General features: G+C 34.3%; 1 protein-coding gene and 1 long non-coding RNA gene across 2 annotated transcripts; both read right to left on the bottom strand.

Annotated features, from left to right (window-relative positions):
- Positions 1–4,376: 4,376 nt before the first annotated feature.
- Positions 4,377–11,997, bottom strand: FGB (fibrinogen beta chain). The gene is made up of 9 exons (XM_039876186.1): positions 11,858–11,997; positions 11,606–11,626; positions 8,983–9,174; positions 8,318–8,501; positions 7,163–7,390; positions 6,513–6,626; positions 6,024–6,149; positions 5,531–5,816; positions 4,377–4,949 (listed from the first exon to the last, which is right to left on the bottom strand). Exons 1-9 carry the CDS (start codon positions 11,930–11,932, stop codon positions 4,721–4,723), a joined length of 1,455 nt encoding a protein of 484 aa, XP_039732120.1. The 5' UTR covers positions 11,933–11,997; the 3' UTR covers positions 4,377–4,720.
- Positions 11,998–15,083: 3,086 nt separating this feature from the next.
- On the bottom strand, positions 15,084–17,973 carry LOC120613420 (uncharacterized). Its single transcript, XR_005655698.1, has 3 exons — positions 17,862–17,973; positions 16,981–17,111; positions 15,084–15,406 (listed from the first exon to the last, which is right to left on the bottom strand). It is a non-coding gene; the product is annotated as an uncharacterized LOC120613420 (long non-coding RNA).

The raw sequence follows: 17,973 nt of genomic DNA, 5'->3' as shown, positions 1-17,973 counted from the left end.
CCGATGAGAAAATAGTAGTGTAGGGAGGTTAAATAATATAATAAGGAGCACATCTGGGGATGAAGCTTACGACAGTGTTCTTACTGGCTAACCACCTAAGTTCCATGCATCATTTATTATGAGTTCTAGGATAATGACACTACCATTCATGATAAACATGAGAGTATTTTATATTATAACATTTAATTTTAATTATTTTCCCAGTGATATTACTGATCTAATTATACTCATGAGTTCCCCTTATAACCAAAAAAGTACATGTCCAATTTAGTTAGCTGACATAAGGCGTGCAGCTAGTGAATCCGGATAAGATCTATCCAGCCAAATTCACTAATCTCTAATCATGTCTATAAAAGCCTGAAACAAAATGGCATCATATTAATACAAGTATATGCAGGTTGCAAAAATCATAAATTAAATATTTGTTATACTTGAACAAAGTGATACAACATTTGCTATTTGCTGAAACAACTTGAGACATAGCAACATTTAGATTTTGGTAGCCATGAATATTATACAATTTGCTTGTAGTTAATGAAATTTACAAGAAACCATTTTTGAGATATATTTTATTTATTTATTCATGCACTTATTAATTCACCCATATCCTATTTTGAATTGAATCCAAAGTACTTTATAAAGCTCATTTATTGAGAAAAATCTTTAATTCATAGGGGGTAGGAGTGGCAAGGGCCTTAAACATTACGGAAGGGAACAGTATGATAAAGAATTTGCACTTGGGGAAGAGATTCAAATTAATTCTTATAAAAGCTAGATATTATGTCTTCCATCTCCACAGAGTAAAAACAACACTTCAAAACCACAGAGGCAAGAAAATTTAAGATAATCTGCTAGGTTTGATCTAATTAAGCCTCTGGCTATTAAACAATGAACTCCCTGTTTATCAGCTCCCTGAGGAAGGTGGCTACATGTTGATTGCAACAGAGCACTCTGGAAAACATTTGCTAAATCTACCTTTGACTCTATCTACACTAGATCAGTGACCTCAAGTTTGCATGCCTACATAAGCTGTTGCAAAACTGCATTGAAAGTATACCCTTTTGAGAGATAAAGCAAATGTAGCAAACGATGGTGAATCTAGGTGAAGGACATAGAGGTATTCATTAAACAATTCTTGTAATTTATGTCAGACTGAAACTTTTTAGAATAAAAAGTTGTTGGAAAAATATAATTCAGTCAAAACATAAAACAAAAAAACGTATCGCCCACTGGTCACTTCTTGGTTGGGAGAAGAGAAAGGGTACAGTGGTTAATATTGGTACCAGTTAAGACTATTTGCATAAGCATGTGACTCTTCCTGCCTAATCACTTAAGAAATAAAATATTTGAATAAACAGAGGGTAATGTGTTTCTGGTTGCTATCCTATATACATAAAGAATAGTTAAGAATTCATATAAAAGATGATTTTGCTAATAGAAAATTGGTAAAAAAACATGAAAGATAATTCTCAAAAGAAGATAGACAAACCGTCATTAAACATGAAAATTTAAGCAATTGTCAGTATCATAACATTTAGCTTTAGTGGGAGAGAAAAAATTAAAAAATAACAAACACCTGTAATCTGTATGCCAAGGATAACTTGATACGATCTTTCTGGAGAATAATTTGACAACACATATATTTAAAAAACCTTTAGAATGCCAAAATCCATTATTTCCCAGAAATTCTTCTTCTAGGAATTTTTCTAGAAGGAACTAGATAATAATGTATATTATATAGTATACAGATTTTATATACATGCAAAAAAGTTAATGTAGAAGAATGCTAATTTCAGTATTATCTTTATTAAGAAAAGTTTGGAAAAATCTAAATGCCAAGTGACAGAGACTTGCTTAAAAATTAGAGTACATTCACATGATATAATAGTCCATGCTCATTAAAAAGCATATTATAGAAAATAATATTATAGTAGAGTGTTAAGTACATGGAAAATTTTCCATTACATGATAAGATAAATTCAGGTAGTAAAATGTACAGGATAACAAGAAAAACAGAACCTAAGATATTAACTGTTTCCCTGTTAGTGTTGAAATCATACATGGTTCTACTTTTTTCTGTATTTACCAACATGTCTACAAATAATATGTACTAATTTCATTATCTAAAATCACAATTAATGTTGTTAAAATACACAAATTATTCCATTTGCTAAGTTTAGCTATAATGAGGCACCAACACATTGTGACTTGCTGCAGAGCTGAGCCGTCATGGAAGCTCAAGCAGGGAGCATCAGGTGACACGCCTCAGTGGATAGAGGTATGAAATTCAGAAATCACAGTGTCAGCTCTGTGTACGAATGGTAGGTAGCATCTTTAATTTGTTTCCACACATCAGAAAAACTATTATCTACATTTTTGCCTCATGTGGGGAAATCTGTGTCCAGCTTAAAAGGCAATATTCCTTGGCTATGCTGGTTAGCTGTTTTCCTTGGTTCCTAAATGCAGAGAACTGGAAGTTTGTGCCCCAAGTCCGTATATCTTTCAGAGTTTGTCACATACTTTCAGTCTTAACTGTATAATAAAATATATTACACTTCTCATGCTACAGCATGTGATTAATAATTTTCAACTAATCTTTTTATTATCTTCATAAAAGTCATGAGTTCATCTTTTTAGACACTCTTTTATATATTCTAACTGGGGGACACTATCTTTTTATTATTTTCAAAATTGTGATGCTCAAAAGGGCAAAATCAGATATGTAGCATTTATTACCAAATGCTATCTTAGAACGCTTACTCCTTTCTGTAGACCTAGATATTACATACCACCCAGGAATGGTCTCTGTGTTCCTGCTACTTGTATATTAGCTAAGAATTGACCTTCAGATTATCTACTAGAGTAGTTTTTAATTCGTGGCTTTATTTTAAGCTCCAGGAATTCGTCACATCCTCTGTGAGTATGTAAAGGTCATTGAGTGAAGGTCTGCGGAACACTGCCCTTGGATTGGAATCTTGCCATCTCTCATTCACAATTCAGTGGGCTTTTGCTACAGTTAGTCTTGCTGCAAAAGCTCTACTTTCAAGTATTTTGCATATTGAGTTTCTGTCTGTGCCTTTATTGGAAAATGGGTTCTACATATTTTTTTAAATATGTAGGGATATTTAGGATATGTGATACACGATATATTCATAATCATTGAATTTAGTCATCCAATATTTATAAATTTATGGAAATCAGCCTTTTTGGGAAGCTGGTGATTCTAGAATCAAAGATGAGTAAGAGCTCATCATTGGTGAAGGACAAAGGTATGTAAAACGATCAATTGAGGTTAAGGTGAGGCTTGAAAACGAAGAGCAATTTGCCAAGTGGATTTGGGGGAAGAACACTGTTAACAAAGGGAGCATCATGCAAAAGGACCTGACCTTTCCTGGAATTGTGAAAAATTCACTGTGACAAGAATGTAGATGTGTAGGGAACAGGGGCAGGAGAGAGTGCTGGGACCAAGCGGCAAATCATTTTCACTCCCGGATAAGGAATTTGGACTTAAATTTAAATAACAAGGAGATAACATAAAGCAGAAAAGTAACTTGGTCAAAATTTTCTATTTTTAGGACAATACATGTTATGGCAGAGTAATAGAGTACGGTTAGGGATAGAACAGAACTTACAGCAAGGAAACCGGATAAAAGTTGAAGTTGGATTTGATGAGGAATTAAGAGAGTGACATGTTTCCATGACAGGAATAAATCACCTTTGCTTAGATGCAAAGGTTATGAGAATGAGCTTCAGCACAGTAAGTTTTCGTGAACATCTGTGGCGGTGATGCTACATTAAGGGAAGAAGGACCAAGGTCATGGGGTCGCCCAGGGCAGTTGGAGTGAAGTGATGAGAGAATATAAGGTTAAAAAAAAACCCAAAAACAAATGTTGAGTTGATATGCTCATTTCTTGGGGAAACATAGAAAGAACAGAAAATCCACTTCTACCTGGGTTCCGGTGTAACTATGTAAAAAACAAAAACCCAACTGAGGCCGATAGGCCTCTTTTCCTGGGGCAATAGGTAACTGCTGCTTCCTACCTCATTATTTCCAGAAGAAAAAAAAAAGTGAAGACTTGATCCTGACTTTCTTCTTGGGATCTCTGATCCCTAGTTCTGGCTAAATGACAGAGTGGTGGTTTTTCCATAGCACAGAGAGAGATTCTGAATTTTCAAATGTTCAGTGCCAATTTGTTAGCTTGTTAAGCTTGTGAATGTTCCCCTTTTCTTACAGGTTCAAAGCCTACCTCACTGACCATGTGGATTACAAAATTTAAAAGAAAACATTAGTTTATTGCAACAGAGACTGGTTTAATTAATAAATCTTTTTAAAAGTTTTCTGTGACAGATCTTACATAAATAAATATTTAAAAGTGGACTTTTAAACATAAGCTTTTATTTTGCCTCACAGTTTTTCATAAGGATAGAAAATTCCTCTTCCTAATGCGAAACTTTTCACAATCGACTGGAATTGAAATTATGAACAATGATTGTCCACAATTATTCTTTTAGTTACTTCTTGATGAATAATATAAATGAAGAATAAAAAAAGAAAATGGTGTAATAATTTTAATGTCATTTATCCTGAATACTTTCTTCAGAAAGTCACACTCACAACCTTTTGATAATTTGATATAATATACGAAAGAAAATTCCAATGACATAATATACAAAAATGTTGTTACACATGGAAGAATAAAAATCTATGTTTTGGGGACTATTACTGTGGGAAATAGGGCCTGATCTTCATGGACATCTTCTTCATCGAATACCAGGACCCCTTCCAGTTCATCCATACCACTCCGTCGTCTGTGCCGTGTTTTGCCATGTCCCAGCTGTATTGTCCACCCCAGTAGTATCTGCCATTTGGATTGGCTGCATGACATCTATTATACCACCATCCGCCACCATCCTCTTTAGAACACTGTTTTTCGGGATCTGCATTTACCCTGAAAGGAAATATATTTAGGGCTATTAGAACTACAAGTCAAGTCCATGCAAATTACCCACAGGGCAGTGCTGTGTGCAGTACACCTTCCCTCTGGTTTTATAGGTCAAGTCACACTAATACACCAAAGGCTTTCTCTGCCCTATAGCAAGAAAGGGAGAGAACTGAACCTACGTGGCAAATTCACTTATATCTTTTATTTTATACTGATAGCTTTCGGGTTCCTTAGTATTAGAAAACCCTGAAAAACTACATGAAGGTTTCAATATACACATTAAATACAGAGATACAGAAATTTATCTAAACACTCATACTCAGAAGGTCAGAGTGCTCTCATTCCAGCTCCATCTGTTATAGTTGTATGACTGAGTAAGTTACTTACTCTCTCTAAACTTCATCTGTAAAATAAGGGTAATAACGACAACCTTACAGTTGAAATGCTTCAGAGTGATACATAAAGAGCTTAGTACAGTGGCTAAGTGAAGTGAGACTTATCAACCACATTAGTTATCATCATTAATGATCCTAAGCAGCAATGTTAGAGGTGGCTTTTACAGCAGGTGGGAAGAACTTGACACATACCAGCCATCATTATCTCTGTCGTACGTGCTGAAGAACATGCCATTGTGAATGGTCATTGTTCGGTTTTCTCCCACCAGTTGAGAGGCTCCTTCCATGAGGGCGTTGCCAGCTGTTCCCTTATATTTGTTCACTGAGATTTGGTACTTGTCAGCCTCGTTCTGTATAGTGAATCCTCCATAGCGTGCCTTCACCTTATCTCCTTTCCAGTCCTCCATTTCAATCAAAAGTTCTGTGGGTCCCATCTTAGTAAGCTGGCTAATTTTATCATTTCCAAGCCAGTACTCACCTAAAGGTAAACAGAATAAAATCTCACCAATAATAAAACCTTTAGAAACTAAAAACTGCCTTTCTTTTCTTTTCTTTACCTTTCACACTTTTCGTAAACTCTTCTTAACCTCCTGAAATTCCTAAAAACAGACTTCTAACTGTTTTCTAAAGTGAAAAAAATATATATTTTAAACAGAACAATTTTATTTTGACTCTCAATTTTTACCTGGTAGGCCACAGTATTTTTTCCCATCTTCATTGGTTGCAATATTTCCAAATCCTTGTTTATATGGATTCCACTTCCTGCCAAAGTCAACACTACCATCTTGACGATTCTGAATTACTGTCCATCCTTTGATTGAAGGAAATAAAAACAACACATGTTAACCACTGACAAATAATGTTGCTTTTAGGGGAATATCTGAATTCTTTGTCCACTTAATTTATTTTATGCCCTCCTATATTTAGTGCTTCAAAATAGATATAATAAAGAAATAAATATGAGAGAAAAACTGTAAAAATCTTTTAAAACTACAAGTGTTGTATCTTACCCCAAATTGCAAATCTTAGATATTTTATAACTCTTAAAATATCAAATTGAATTCCAAATCAAATGGCTCATTGTTAGTTATGTTAAAGCTAGGTTTTATATCCTGGCATTTAATGGTATCAAAATAATTACAGAATAATTTGTCGGCAACTATCAAATACTTACCTCCACCTTCTGTGTTCATATCACAGTATACTCTATATGGTTTGATAGAGTTGTGAGGCTGAATGAGATACAGTTCAGATGTTTCACCTCCATTCCTGACAATTTCCTCACATTCTGCAACCATAAAATAACATGTTATATTCAGAGAACTACGACATTATTACTTGGTCTTTAGTCACCAATTTTATAAAATGACTGATTACATAGGTTACTGAAGAATGTTTTATTTTAGACATTTAAGAATATATCATAGAAATTGAATCTTCCTTTTACTGAAAAATCAAACTCAGTTTTGAGTTCTATCAGCCAAGGGGATGGAAAAACCCTTCTCCACCTTTCCTGTCCTGTGACATCCATAAACTGCCAGCTGGAGAAACTCCTGCATTTGTTCTTTGTTCTGCCATCTATTCAAGCAAAGGTGTACATTACACACGTGGAGCTACCACTATCATTAAACGACATCCTGCTCATCAAAAATATGCAAATACATTAGACTACGTCAGAACACAGTACACTAGGGCTATCATCCCAATGTGCTGTAATGTCATTTCCAGAGCAGGGAAATCCACTGGACTTTTTCTATTCTCTTAATTTTTAGAGAGTGTGAGTTCTTCTTCTGGAACCCTTCAGAAATATGTTTAACTAGTTACCTTTGCCAGACACCACAGGAACATTGCAACTGACGGTGCATGGGGTGCGGCAGTATTCCATCTGAGCTGAGACATCAGATTCTAACTTCTGTATTTTGCTTCTCAGGTTTTCCAGGATTGAACGGAGTACACGAAGGTTAAGCGGGATATTACTATTCACTGTCTCATCTATGTATAATCGGTGCTTTTCCAGCTCTGAGGTGTACTCACTTATTACATTTTCATTTTCTGGAAAAACGAAATTATGTAGGAATAGTTAGCATTTTCTCCCAATAAGAAAACTAAATGTATTCAACCATACATTGTGATTTTGATTTTCTGAGAATAAACTAATGGACATTGAGCTACCATCAGGCAGTCATGATATGCAGTTGTACTTAGGGGAAATTATTTGGTACATGGCATATACCAATTAACATATAGTCTAGCTACTATACTAGTAATTTACCTTAGGTGTAAGTTTAAAAATTGCGTCTAATAATAATAGGTTGTTTTTTCTTTGGTGAGGAAAAGAGTAGGATTTAGGAAATAGTATTAGACTTTCCATCTCAGTTCAACATTTTATGGAGTGGATTGAGTTGATTTATTTATCTATCTCACATAAGTATAGCAGAACCTTAAAATTTACAACAGAGAGGTCATGATTCCTTTGAAAAATGTCCAAATCTGGGAAGGCTGCTCGCGGAGATGCCAGACTCACTAGCTGATTCCTAATCACTAAACCAATCTCACTCAATTCAGATCTCAAGTTTCAAAGGTTAGCTATTATTATTTGCAACACAACTGAGGATATTATAGATTACCCTTATAATCAAAACCTCAAATGTTAAATCTATAAATGTTCGATTTTTACTGTGTGAATATTGTCTTCTGAGTCACAAATTTCTTATAAACTAAAAATAAGGACTCACAGCAAAATTTTTCAGAGAAAATCATTCTTGCTGATGCTAAAGTGGGAATAAGAGTTGAATAATGCTTATCTGACAAGTTGCATGTGAAGGTGCCTTAGCAAGGACCTTTGAGTAATCAGGACCATACTGAAAGAGCATGAATGCTATTTGGGCTAATCCAGAAATGTTAATCTCCTCATAATCATGGCAGTCCAACAGTCCCGATCATAGAACAGAATCAAACAGAAAACATAAGGATATCTACCTTTTATTTGCTTCTGCCTCTTTTTCCACATGTCTTTTAGAACAGTCATATACTGAAAGGTGGTAGAAGATGTCTGGGAAACAGACTCCACATTATTATTTAACTCATTCACACTGTTTCTGACTGGCCTTTCCTGTTTTACCAAAGTTTCTTGCAACTGACATCCTGTAGGACACAACACTCCCTGCAAACAAATAAAAAAACAGCCATTAGATGAAGAATTTGGGTTATGGGTATTTGCGAAAAAAGCACATAGTGAAAATTCAATGATATCATTAGCTGATATAAAAACTTGTCATTCAATTTTCTTTACACAAGACCAGAAATTCTAGAGTCTTCATAGTCCTAATAAGATGAAAAATAGTCCTTATCCAGAATAAATGTAATTAGGCTATGAAAATTTCACCACCCGAATAAACGAAGCGGGCAAAAATCAAAAGTAAAGGCAATACCCATATGTCCTCATTTGTAATCTTGGGCCCAGAACAAAGGAAACTAGAAAGGAACCCTTAACCAAAGCTCAATAAGTTTATGTATTTATTTCCAAAATAAACAAACAAAAATAACAACAATGGCAACGTGGATCAAGGCAGCTATAGGAAGCCATGATGAAGACAGGCTTTCTACACATGGAAGACCCACTGCAAGAGCATCAGTGCACCCACCAGGTCTGGGTCAGCGTGAAGACAGCCCCCAGCATCAGGGGGTTTTCTTTCTACTTTCTTCATGCTGGCAGCAGCTTTGACTGGACGAGCCCGATAGCCTCCTCCACTGATGGGAGGTGGGGCAGGTCTCAGGCTGGGAGCCTCTTCTCTCTTCTTGTCAAGGGGTCGATGACCGCGGGCATCCAAAGAGGCCTTCAGAGAACCAGGTGGAAATGAAATGTAGCGTGTTATAGAAGAGTTGAGAGGTAACTATTCCAACACTCTCATTTTATAATTTAGGTTATCACACAACTGATGACTGGCTTAAGGTCCATCGACTGGCTAGTCGTTGGTGGTAAATCAACAGGTTGCTTAGGTCTCTTTAGTAACAATAGAAAGAAAATCTGCATAAAGCTATTGTACCTCAGGTAGTTTTTTAAAAGAGGCCCTAAATAAAGCTGCATCAGATTATGAATAGTAATAATCTCAGATTCCTGAAACCTATAACTGAGACACGCAAGATAGTGTGTCTGGTATGTATTCTTTCTGATATACTGTCAGGAAGAGTAAATATTCTCAAGCCACTTGGTTACTAAATTCCTGTAATTATTGTTAATTATTTCTCCATCTTTCATTTTTATAAATTGATGATCAATTTGCCTAACTCCTGTATAATAATATCCTAAGACAATATAGATTTACTAAAACGCTAAATTTACTTAGAATTTGTCATAAGACAACCTTGGACTCTAACATGTTTGAAGAGGAATAAGGAAGGCACTCTGGAGCCAGGCTGCTTGGCTTGACCCTACCGCCTACTAGCCATAAGATCTTAGGCAAGCAAATTTATCTGTGCTTGTTTCCTTATCTGTAAAATAGGGATAATAGTAGTTAGTATCTGCTGCATAAGATGATTTGTAAGGATTAAATGATTTATTGCATATGACACTCTCAGAAGAGGACCTGGCATGTAGTAAGCACTCGTTATTATTTTTATTGCAATCATACAAAGCAGGTACTATAGTTTAAGTAGTTTTTCCACTACTAATCCTAACCTTAATCATATCTTCTATTAACAAAAGTATTGATCTAAACCATTTTCATGAAATTTTCTACATGATTTCTTTATCAAACACCATGATTTTTTCATATTTAAAGTAATTCTCAAGATAGGTGCATTGTGATTAAAATTATTTGTTAACAAAAAAATATTACACTAAGATAATGAAGTGAAAAATATGCAGTGCAATATAAAAGGGCTGATTTGAATTAACTGTATTACCATATGGTCTTTGTCGGCAATTACATCTTTTTGGGCTTAATTACAAATTAACAGATGACTAGATCTGAAGCAGAAACTAAGCAGTCTAGCTATTTTGTGAGCCTAGAAGTCATCCAATGACTCTATTTGGAATTTTATTGTCATTTACTCATTAAGTTATAATAATATTCAACATTTAGTGAGAAGGTGCTAGGCTTTAAATCCAGGCAGGCTAGTACCTGATTCCCCTGCTTAACTGCTGAATTTATACTATAATATATGTTATGTGTGATTGCAATAAAAATAATAACGTGTGAAGATTAGGTAAAATATACATGTTTCATTTCAAAGACATGATCTCAGCCAGAGCTGGTCTATTCTAACCAGAATTTTGTGAAACGTAGTTCACTGGTTTATTACAAATCAAATTATAACAGAAGGAAAATATTTTCTTTCTATTTCAGAGTGCTAGTAGACAGCATTGATGGTCTAGCTTTACAAGCAAAAAGGAAATAAAAACTATTTTTTTAATTATATGGGTATTTTGGTTTATGAAAACCACTTATTGAAATAACTAAAAATAGAAAATCCATTTTGAAGCCTAAACCAGTAAATTGTCTCTGAAGGGATTGGTTTGTGAGCAGGAATGTAAAAGTGCTTAGCCAAGTACTTTACAAATATTTACTCTTAAAACATGCTTGACATTTTTCTTACCTAACTCAATTAACCAGACAACTATCTTTTTATGCGTATAGTTTGATATTTAGACACTTAGGTTCCCTTCAAATTCAACAAATGATTCAAAGTGAATCACTTCATTTAAACATATTGTGTACTTTTCTGTCTAGTGTGATACACTATATTATATACAAGAAATTTAATCATGATTCATTTGATACTAAAATTAAAATTCTTTAAATATTCATTTCCCTAAATGCATGTCTATATTTTTGATATCTTCAAACCAATAGGAATAAATCAGCAAAACAGTACTTGAGGAAAAACTGTCCTTCAAATGAATAAACTGGGATACATGTTTCATAACCATCAATAATAACAATAAATACTACCTATGATTTAAATTTTCTCCTTTGGAAAAAAACCAGTATTTCGTTTCCTATCACTGCACTCGATCTATTCTGCTTTTAGATTTAGTTTAAAATTTTCATTCATAAATAGTCAGTAATTTCAAGAGCTATCTATGACCCTCCTTCACCAAAGAGACAACTACTATAGCTTTTTTTCTTTTAAAATACTTTTCTCCTATTATTTTATAGTCTACAAAATTTTCAGATTTTTGTCCTCATACTTGTAATAACATATTGCTAGGACTAAACGAAAACTGTAGTACTCATGAAAATAAGTGAGAAAAACACATCTTACCTTAGGTGTTTCATCTTCATTCTGGGAAAATAAAAGAGATAAACCAGAAACAAGATATTATTATTTTATTTTTATATAAGAAATATTATGTAACATTCTTTAAATAAAATGAGTCCCTGAGATTAACAATTCTACTTCACAACTAAAATCAATGTTAATTTCATTAAAAATAAATATTCACATGTGATTATGATTGTTATATTTTTATTAATAATATTAGTAACAACATAATAATAATTTTTAAAAAGTCACCTCATTTTCATAGTCACTGACATCTTGGGACTGGACTATAAAAACACATAATAGTAGCAGTAATAGATGTTTCATGATTTAAAATTTTTGGAAGTTCCAAGAAACCGTCCTTTGCTTGTGGACTTAACTGAGAGATCTTCAATCTTATATATACTTGAATCTTCTGTTAGATATGACTTTAGAAATGGTTACCTTCCTTAGTTAATATTTAATTTTTTGATTCACCTGTTGGCTAAACCGTTTTATCACTTGAGCAACATTTTCCCAGCAAGACTTATTTACTTGTCAACCAACTATTCTCTGTTGGCCGAATTTGGAAACACTGAAGTTCTTCAATCCATTCAATTGGACAATATGATAAGAAATTAGGACATTCTTAAAGATATGTGTATCACATTTCCCGTAAATTAATGTGGATGGTGCAAAGGCTTAAAAATAATGTGTGAAGAAAGAAATATTTTTAACCCAAGCGCATAACATTGGACCTACTCACAAGGCAACCACTAACATTGTCGGCTCACTGAAGGTGTACCACAAAGGCCATGGTTTGAGGTAATCATGTAATTCGGTTTTTGAAAAGGTCATTAAAATAAAGAATAATGTTATATCACCATGTGTTTATCCTCTTGCAGACATTAATCAGAACAACAAAATTACAATTCATGCCTTATTTTATGATAGACAAACATCAAAAGAAAGTAGTCTTTTTTTGCTTTGACAGTGTTTCATATTTTGTCCTTTATTAATATTAAGTTAAAATGTTCAACAAATTTTAAACATTATTAAAATAATTAGTAGATTACAGATTCCTAAATCAAAATCATTATTATGGTGATTGAGTACATACCTAACACTTTATTTTTATATTATATAATATATATTGTATTGTTTATAGAACAATGTTATTTTAACATTAGTGAAGTCTTTATGCATCTATTTCAAATATAAGCTCAGACACTAACGTTGGTCCATTTCTTTTCATCATTTCCTATAAGCCAATAAATCCATCTGTCTCATCTTTTCATTCATTTGTTGCAATCAGGATTAACAACTCCTATAAGAATTAATAGGGAGACCAAAATCAACAACACATATCCCAGCAAGTGTGCTGCTTTATAGCATTTTCTGTTGTTTGTTTGTTTGTTTGTTTTTATGGAAGGTGAAACATTCTTATTAAAAATTTTTCAATATTTTATTTTAAAGACAGTGAGTTATCCAGGTCGGATCAGAAGAATATATTTGAAACTGCTTTGAATCAGACTCTTGATAATGGTATGAGACCCACTAAATTTTTTTCTTCTCTTGGTAAGATAGATTGCATTCCCAAATTCTTTTCATTCGGATCTATAGAAGCAAAGTATTATGTTTAAATTAAGTAAAATAATTGGATTTTTCTATGTTTATGTCTCATTTATTAGTACTGAGTTAATTTTGTACTTTAAGATTAGTTCAGTGTTAATTTTTCTTAGTGAGCACACAATCTGACTGAAAAAGGAAATGTGTGTATATGTGTGCGTATTAATTAAATTAAGGTGCAAGAATACTTCCCTTCAAAATGTAACTGAGAAAAAATTTAATAATCTAAGCAGTGTTTTATTTAATGATGTCAGATTCCTATTGATTTAAAAAGACTGACTAATATATACCAATTTTATTTCAATAAAAATAAAAATAAATAAAATTAAAAGACTATGTTAAATAGACTAAAACAATTTTTTTTCTTTTGGGATAACATTATCATATTATTACTTCATTTCAAGCACTGACATTTCATCAAGTAGCAATAGAACCATTATTTAATTTCCAGAAGTTTTTTAATTTTAAAATTTCTTCTAGCATATTATAGAATCAAGTATAACATTAAAACGAAAACTCCTTTACATTTTCACTTTTTTATACTCTGCCTGGCATTCTTGCCATCATCATTAAGGAAGTGGGAGGAAACTACTAGAATGGAAGAGCAGAGACTTAACATTCATTCTACAAATAGTTCCTGAGAGCCTCCTATGTGACAGGTAGTATGCTTGGTGCTGGGGAAACACTAGTGAGCAAGATAGATGTAGCAATCATTTGATAAAAATTGTCGAATGAATGAGTTCACTAGCCGTCATTGAAACATGCCTCAGAGGCCAACCTCTGATAGTGGTTTATTTGATTTAATTTTTGAAGCCACTGTGTTATACAGATGATGAAATGAGGCTAGGTGAGGTTAAGTACACTACCCAAGGTATTAAGTACTAGTACCAGGACTTGACCCAGGCCTGTCTGATCCTACAGTCCATGCACTATGCCCGTTACACCATATTGCCTAACAAAGTACAAACATTATAAAGAATTTACTGGTATCTTTTAAGTTTGTTTGTCGTTGTTGTTTTGGCTAGCTCATTGTCTTGAGACCATAGTGTCTCAGACTGGCACACTCATTCTTAGCCTTTATTTTCACTTACATTTCACTCTCCTGTAACGGTATGGGTGTGAATATTCACATCCACGTGAGAGGCATGGCCGATGCAGTAATAATAACTGAGTTTTTTAAAGTTCTAGTTCTTGTTAGATATTTTTTCCTATAGAGTTATAAACAGCTGCATTAACACACTAACGTGCTTAATATTACAAAGTAAATTACCATGTTTTCAAAAAGAATGACTATATTTGCAGAGATTTTGCTTGCTAAAGTACTTAATTTCTTTAAAACATTGATGCCATTGGTGGAGGAAGAAGGGAGTACTATTTGTTCAGTTATGTTTTCAGGTCAATAGTGCATTGCTCTTCATATTTGGGAATACCATTACATAAGCCAAGGGCAGTAAATCAGTGACAGAGAAAACATCATTTGGCCTGCCCAGCAGCTGTCTGGCATAAAGGCAGATTTTCGGGCACCAGTTGCCAATGCACTTGTTGATACTTTTACAATTCATGTGAGGACCAGTTTATAGAGCACAAGGCAATTTGTGCTCATGAAATATTTATAAAGCACCTATTTTGTGGCCAGGTAGTATGCTAGGGGCCAAGGACACTCTGGTGACCAGAAGAGGCAAAGTGCCCTGTACTCATGAAGCTTCATGTCTAGAGGGTAAAGGGAGCCAGCTTTTGTCACCCTAAAGCTGCCTTTTGGGATATAGATTTTAAGCTGGTTATTAAGAAATAAAAGACTCAGAAAGAACATTTCCCCCGACTCTGCCCCCATCTCTTTCCACACACACACACACACACACACACACACACACACGCGCATGCACACCCTTTGCTAAGATGTTTATAACTGACAGTGCAGCTTCATTATGTTCCAGGCCTTCCTAGGCATTAACTGGAATAGCTCCCTCACTGTCTCCTGTTGTCACAGAAGCTTTCTTCTCAACTGTGTTACCAGAAAACACCCACCCACTAACACTACCTCAGCATTTGGGCCCATTCTTACCTTTGTAATAAACTATTAAAGACCAAACTCCTGGAAAAAACGTCCAAGGATTCTTTTTCCATCTCAGAAACTCCAAAAGAAATGATAACTTTCACCATTCCTTCCTCTTGAATTAGTGATGAATTACAAATCTAAAATTCATGGGACAAAGGACATATGGAGCCGAAAAACTTGAAAGAATATTGTGCATAAAGAGCATAGTGTCTAAAAAAGATTGTTTATTTAACCCTCTAAGCTCAGAGAAATAGAAAGAAGAAACGATAATATTCATCATTTTTATGAGTATGAAAATCAGAAAACACTTTCTGTAAAAAATCCAATAGGAAGCTGATAAAAATGACACTGAAGTCTACACTTCTGTGACCTACCACTGCTCAAAGGCTAAGGACACAAGTATTTGAAAGAGATAAAGAGATCCCCCCATTGGTGCGTTTTAAAAAAGCTTAACTAATGAAAGGAGGCCTTTCTTAAAATTTGTACTGTTGTTTTCACAGAACAGACATAACGATATTTATATTAATATTTTTCCTGATATAGCTCTACAGGAAAGGGAAACAAAAGAAAAAAAAATGGGACTACATCAAACTAAAAAGATTTGGCACAGCGAAGGAAACCCATCAACAAAATGAAAAGACAACTTACCGAATGGAAGAAGATATTTGCCAATAATTCATCTGATAAAGGGTTAAGGGCTTAATAATTTATAAAGAACTCATACAACTCAACACCCAAAAACCAAATACTCCTTTTAAAAAATGGGCAGAGGACCTAAATATACAGATATTTCTCCAAAGAGGACATACAGATGGTCAGTAGAAATACGAAAAGATGCTCAACATCACTAATCATCAGAGAAGTGCAAATTAAAACCACAATGTGATATCACCTCACACATATCAGAATGGCTATCATCAAAATAAATCAACAAACAGTAAGTATTGGCAAGGATATGGAGAAAAGGGTACCCTTGTGCACTGTTGGTAGGATTGCAAATTGGTGCAGCCGCTATGGAAAATAGTATGGAGGTTCCTCAAAAAATTGAAAATAGAACTACCTTATGACTCAGCAATTCCACTTCTGGGTATTTATCCAAAGAAATCCAAAACACTAATTTGAAAAGATATATGTACCCTTATGTTCATTGCAGCATTATATACAATAGCCAGGATATAGACTCAACCTAAGTGCCCACCAATAGGTGATTGGATAAAGAAGAATAGGTGCATGTATACAATGGAATATTAATTAGCCATAAAAAAAGAATGAAATCATATCATTTGAGACAACATGGATGGACCTAGAGGGTATTGTACTAAGTAAAATAAGTCAGACGAGAAAGACAAATACCATATGATCTCACTTATATGTGGAATCTAAAGAACAAAATAAATGAATAAACAAAACAGAAACAGATTCATAGATAATAGAGAGCAAACTGATGGTTGTCAGAAGGGAGGGGGGGTTTGGAGGGCCAGGTGAAAAAAGTGAAAGGATTAAATACAAATTGGTAGTTACAAAATAGTCACAGAGATGTAAAGTACAGCATAGGTAATAAAGTCAATAATATTGTAATAACTATGTATAGTGCCAGGTGGATACTAGACTAATCCGGAAGAATCGTTGTGTTAATTATATTAAAAATATATTTACAAATAAATTATTCACCATGTATGTGCTTCAGGGAAAAAAAAAAAAATCCTCTTACCCTGTTCAAAGAGCAACAGTGACCCCTACTGCTCCAATAAGGCAGCTCTGGGTGTCAGCCAGGACGAGGATTCTCAACCTTTTCGTAGTGTCCTGGATCCTTTCATGAATCCAAAGAAACCTATAAAACTCCTGCACCAGAATAAAATTCATGTTCTTACATAAACACAAAATTTTTACACAATATAGGTAATTAATGGATCCCTGAGCTAGATAACAGGGTCACTGAGCTTTATCTAAAACTTTCAAGTGGATAATATAATTCTGTAGATTCAGGAGAGCTTTTTAATAGGAGCATCATCTGGTATAATTTACTTCAATAATTACAATATTTTTATGAGACTGGACTTATATTTTCAGGAAGATTAATAAGCTAATAGACCTAAATTATATTGCCATATCTATATTAGAAGCTTGCTTACGTGTCTATAATTTTATTGCCTTTTAAAATCATGTTCTTTTGTATATTTATTACTGTCTATAGTTATAATACGATTTAGTTTCCCTATACAGTATATATTTTATAATTATGGCATTTCCTTGCAAACCCTGCTAGCATCAGTGGCCACTATTAGAGAAATCAGATCTTAGGGAAAACTCACACGCAAATTCAGAGATGATTGCATTTTTCAAGTATGATCTTAATATGTTTAATTAAAATTGATGAATTTCTACATGAGATTATCAATTCACTTGGCTATACTTTTGATCGGTTCTCCGAACCGCCCTCCTCCTCTCCCCCCCCCCCCCCCCGCCCCCCCCCCGCCACCTTCAAAGTTTATGCAGTATGCTCTGGGGACAACAAGATCAGGGGAACTGATTATGGTTAAAGAAAGCACAGACAATGAAACGTTTGTGTATTCAAGTTTGCAAACACTCAACTACACCAATTTTTCTTTTTACGGACAAATACTCGTTTTCCAAGAGGCTCCGCTCCTGGGCCGGAGGAGGAAGGCCCGCCCCGCAGCGCCGGGAGGCCTGCGGGGACCAGAGC

The sequence above is a fragment of the Pteropus medius genome, unplaced genomic scaffold (genome assembly GCF_902729225.1).
Source record: "Pteropus medius unplaced genomic scaffold, Ma_sr-lr_union100, whole genome shotgun sequence".
In the NCBI taxonomy this organism is placed as follows: Eukaryota; Metazoa; Chordata; class Mammalia; order Chiroptera; family Pteropodidae; genus Pteropus; species Pteropus medius.
The sequence above is the reverse complement of the archived record's forward strand: the minus strand, read 5'-3'. Positions and strand labels throughout refer to the sequence as shown.

Excerpts from the sequence above, each read along its gene's own strand:
- FGB (XM_039876186.1), bottom strand. The coding sequence starts at position 11,932 with ATGAAACATCTATTACTGCTACTATTATGTGTTTTTATAGTCCAGTCC. Across the intron at positions 8,502-8,982 it reads TTCACGCTGACCCAGACCTG|GGAGTGTTGTGTCCTACAGG; the intron begins GTGGGTGCACTG and ends ATTTGTTTGCAG. Across the intron at positions 7,391-8,317 it reads GAGGCAGAAGCAAATAAAAG|AAAATGAAAATGTAATAAGT; the intron begins GTAGATATCCTT and ends TCGTTTTTCCAG.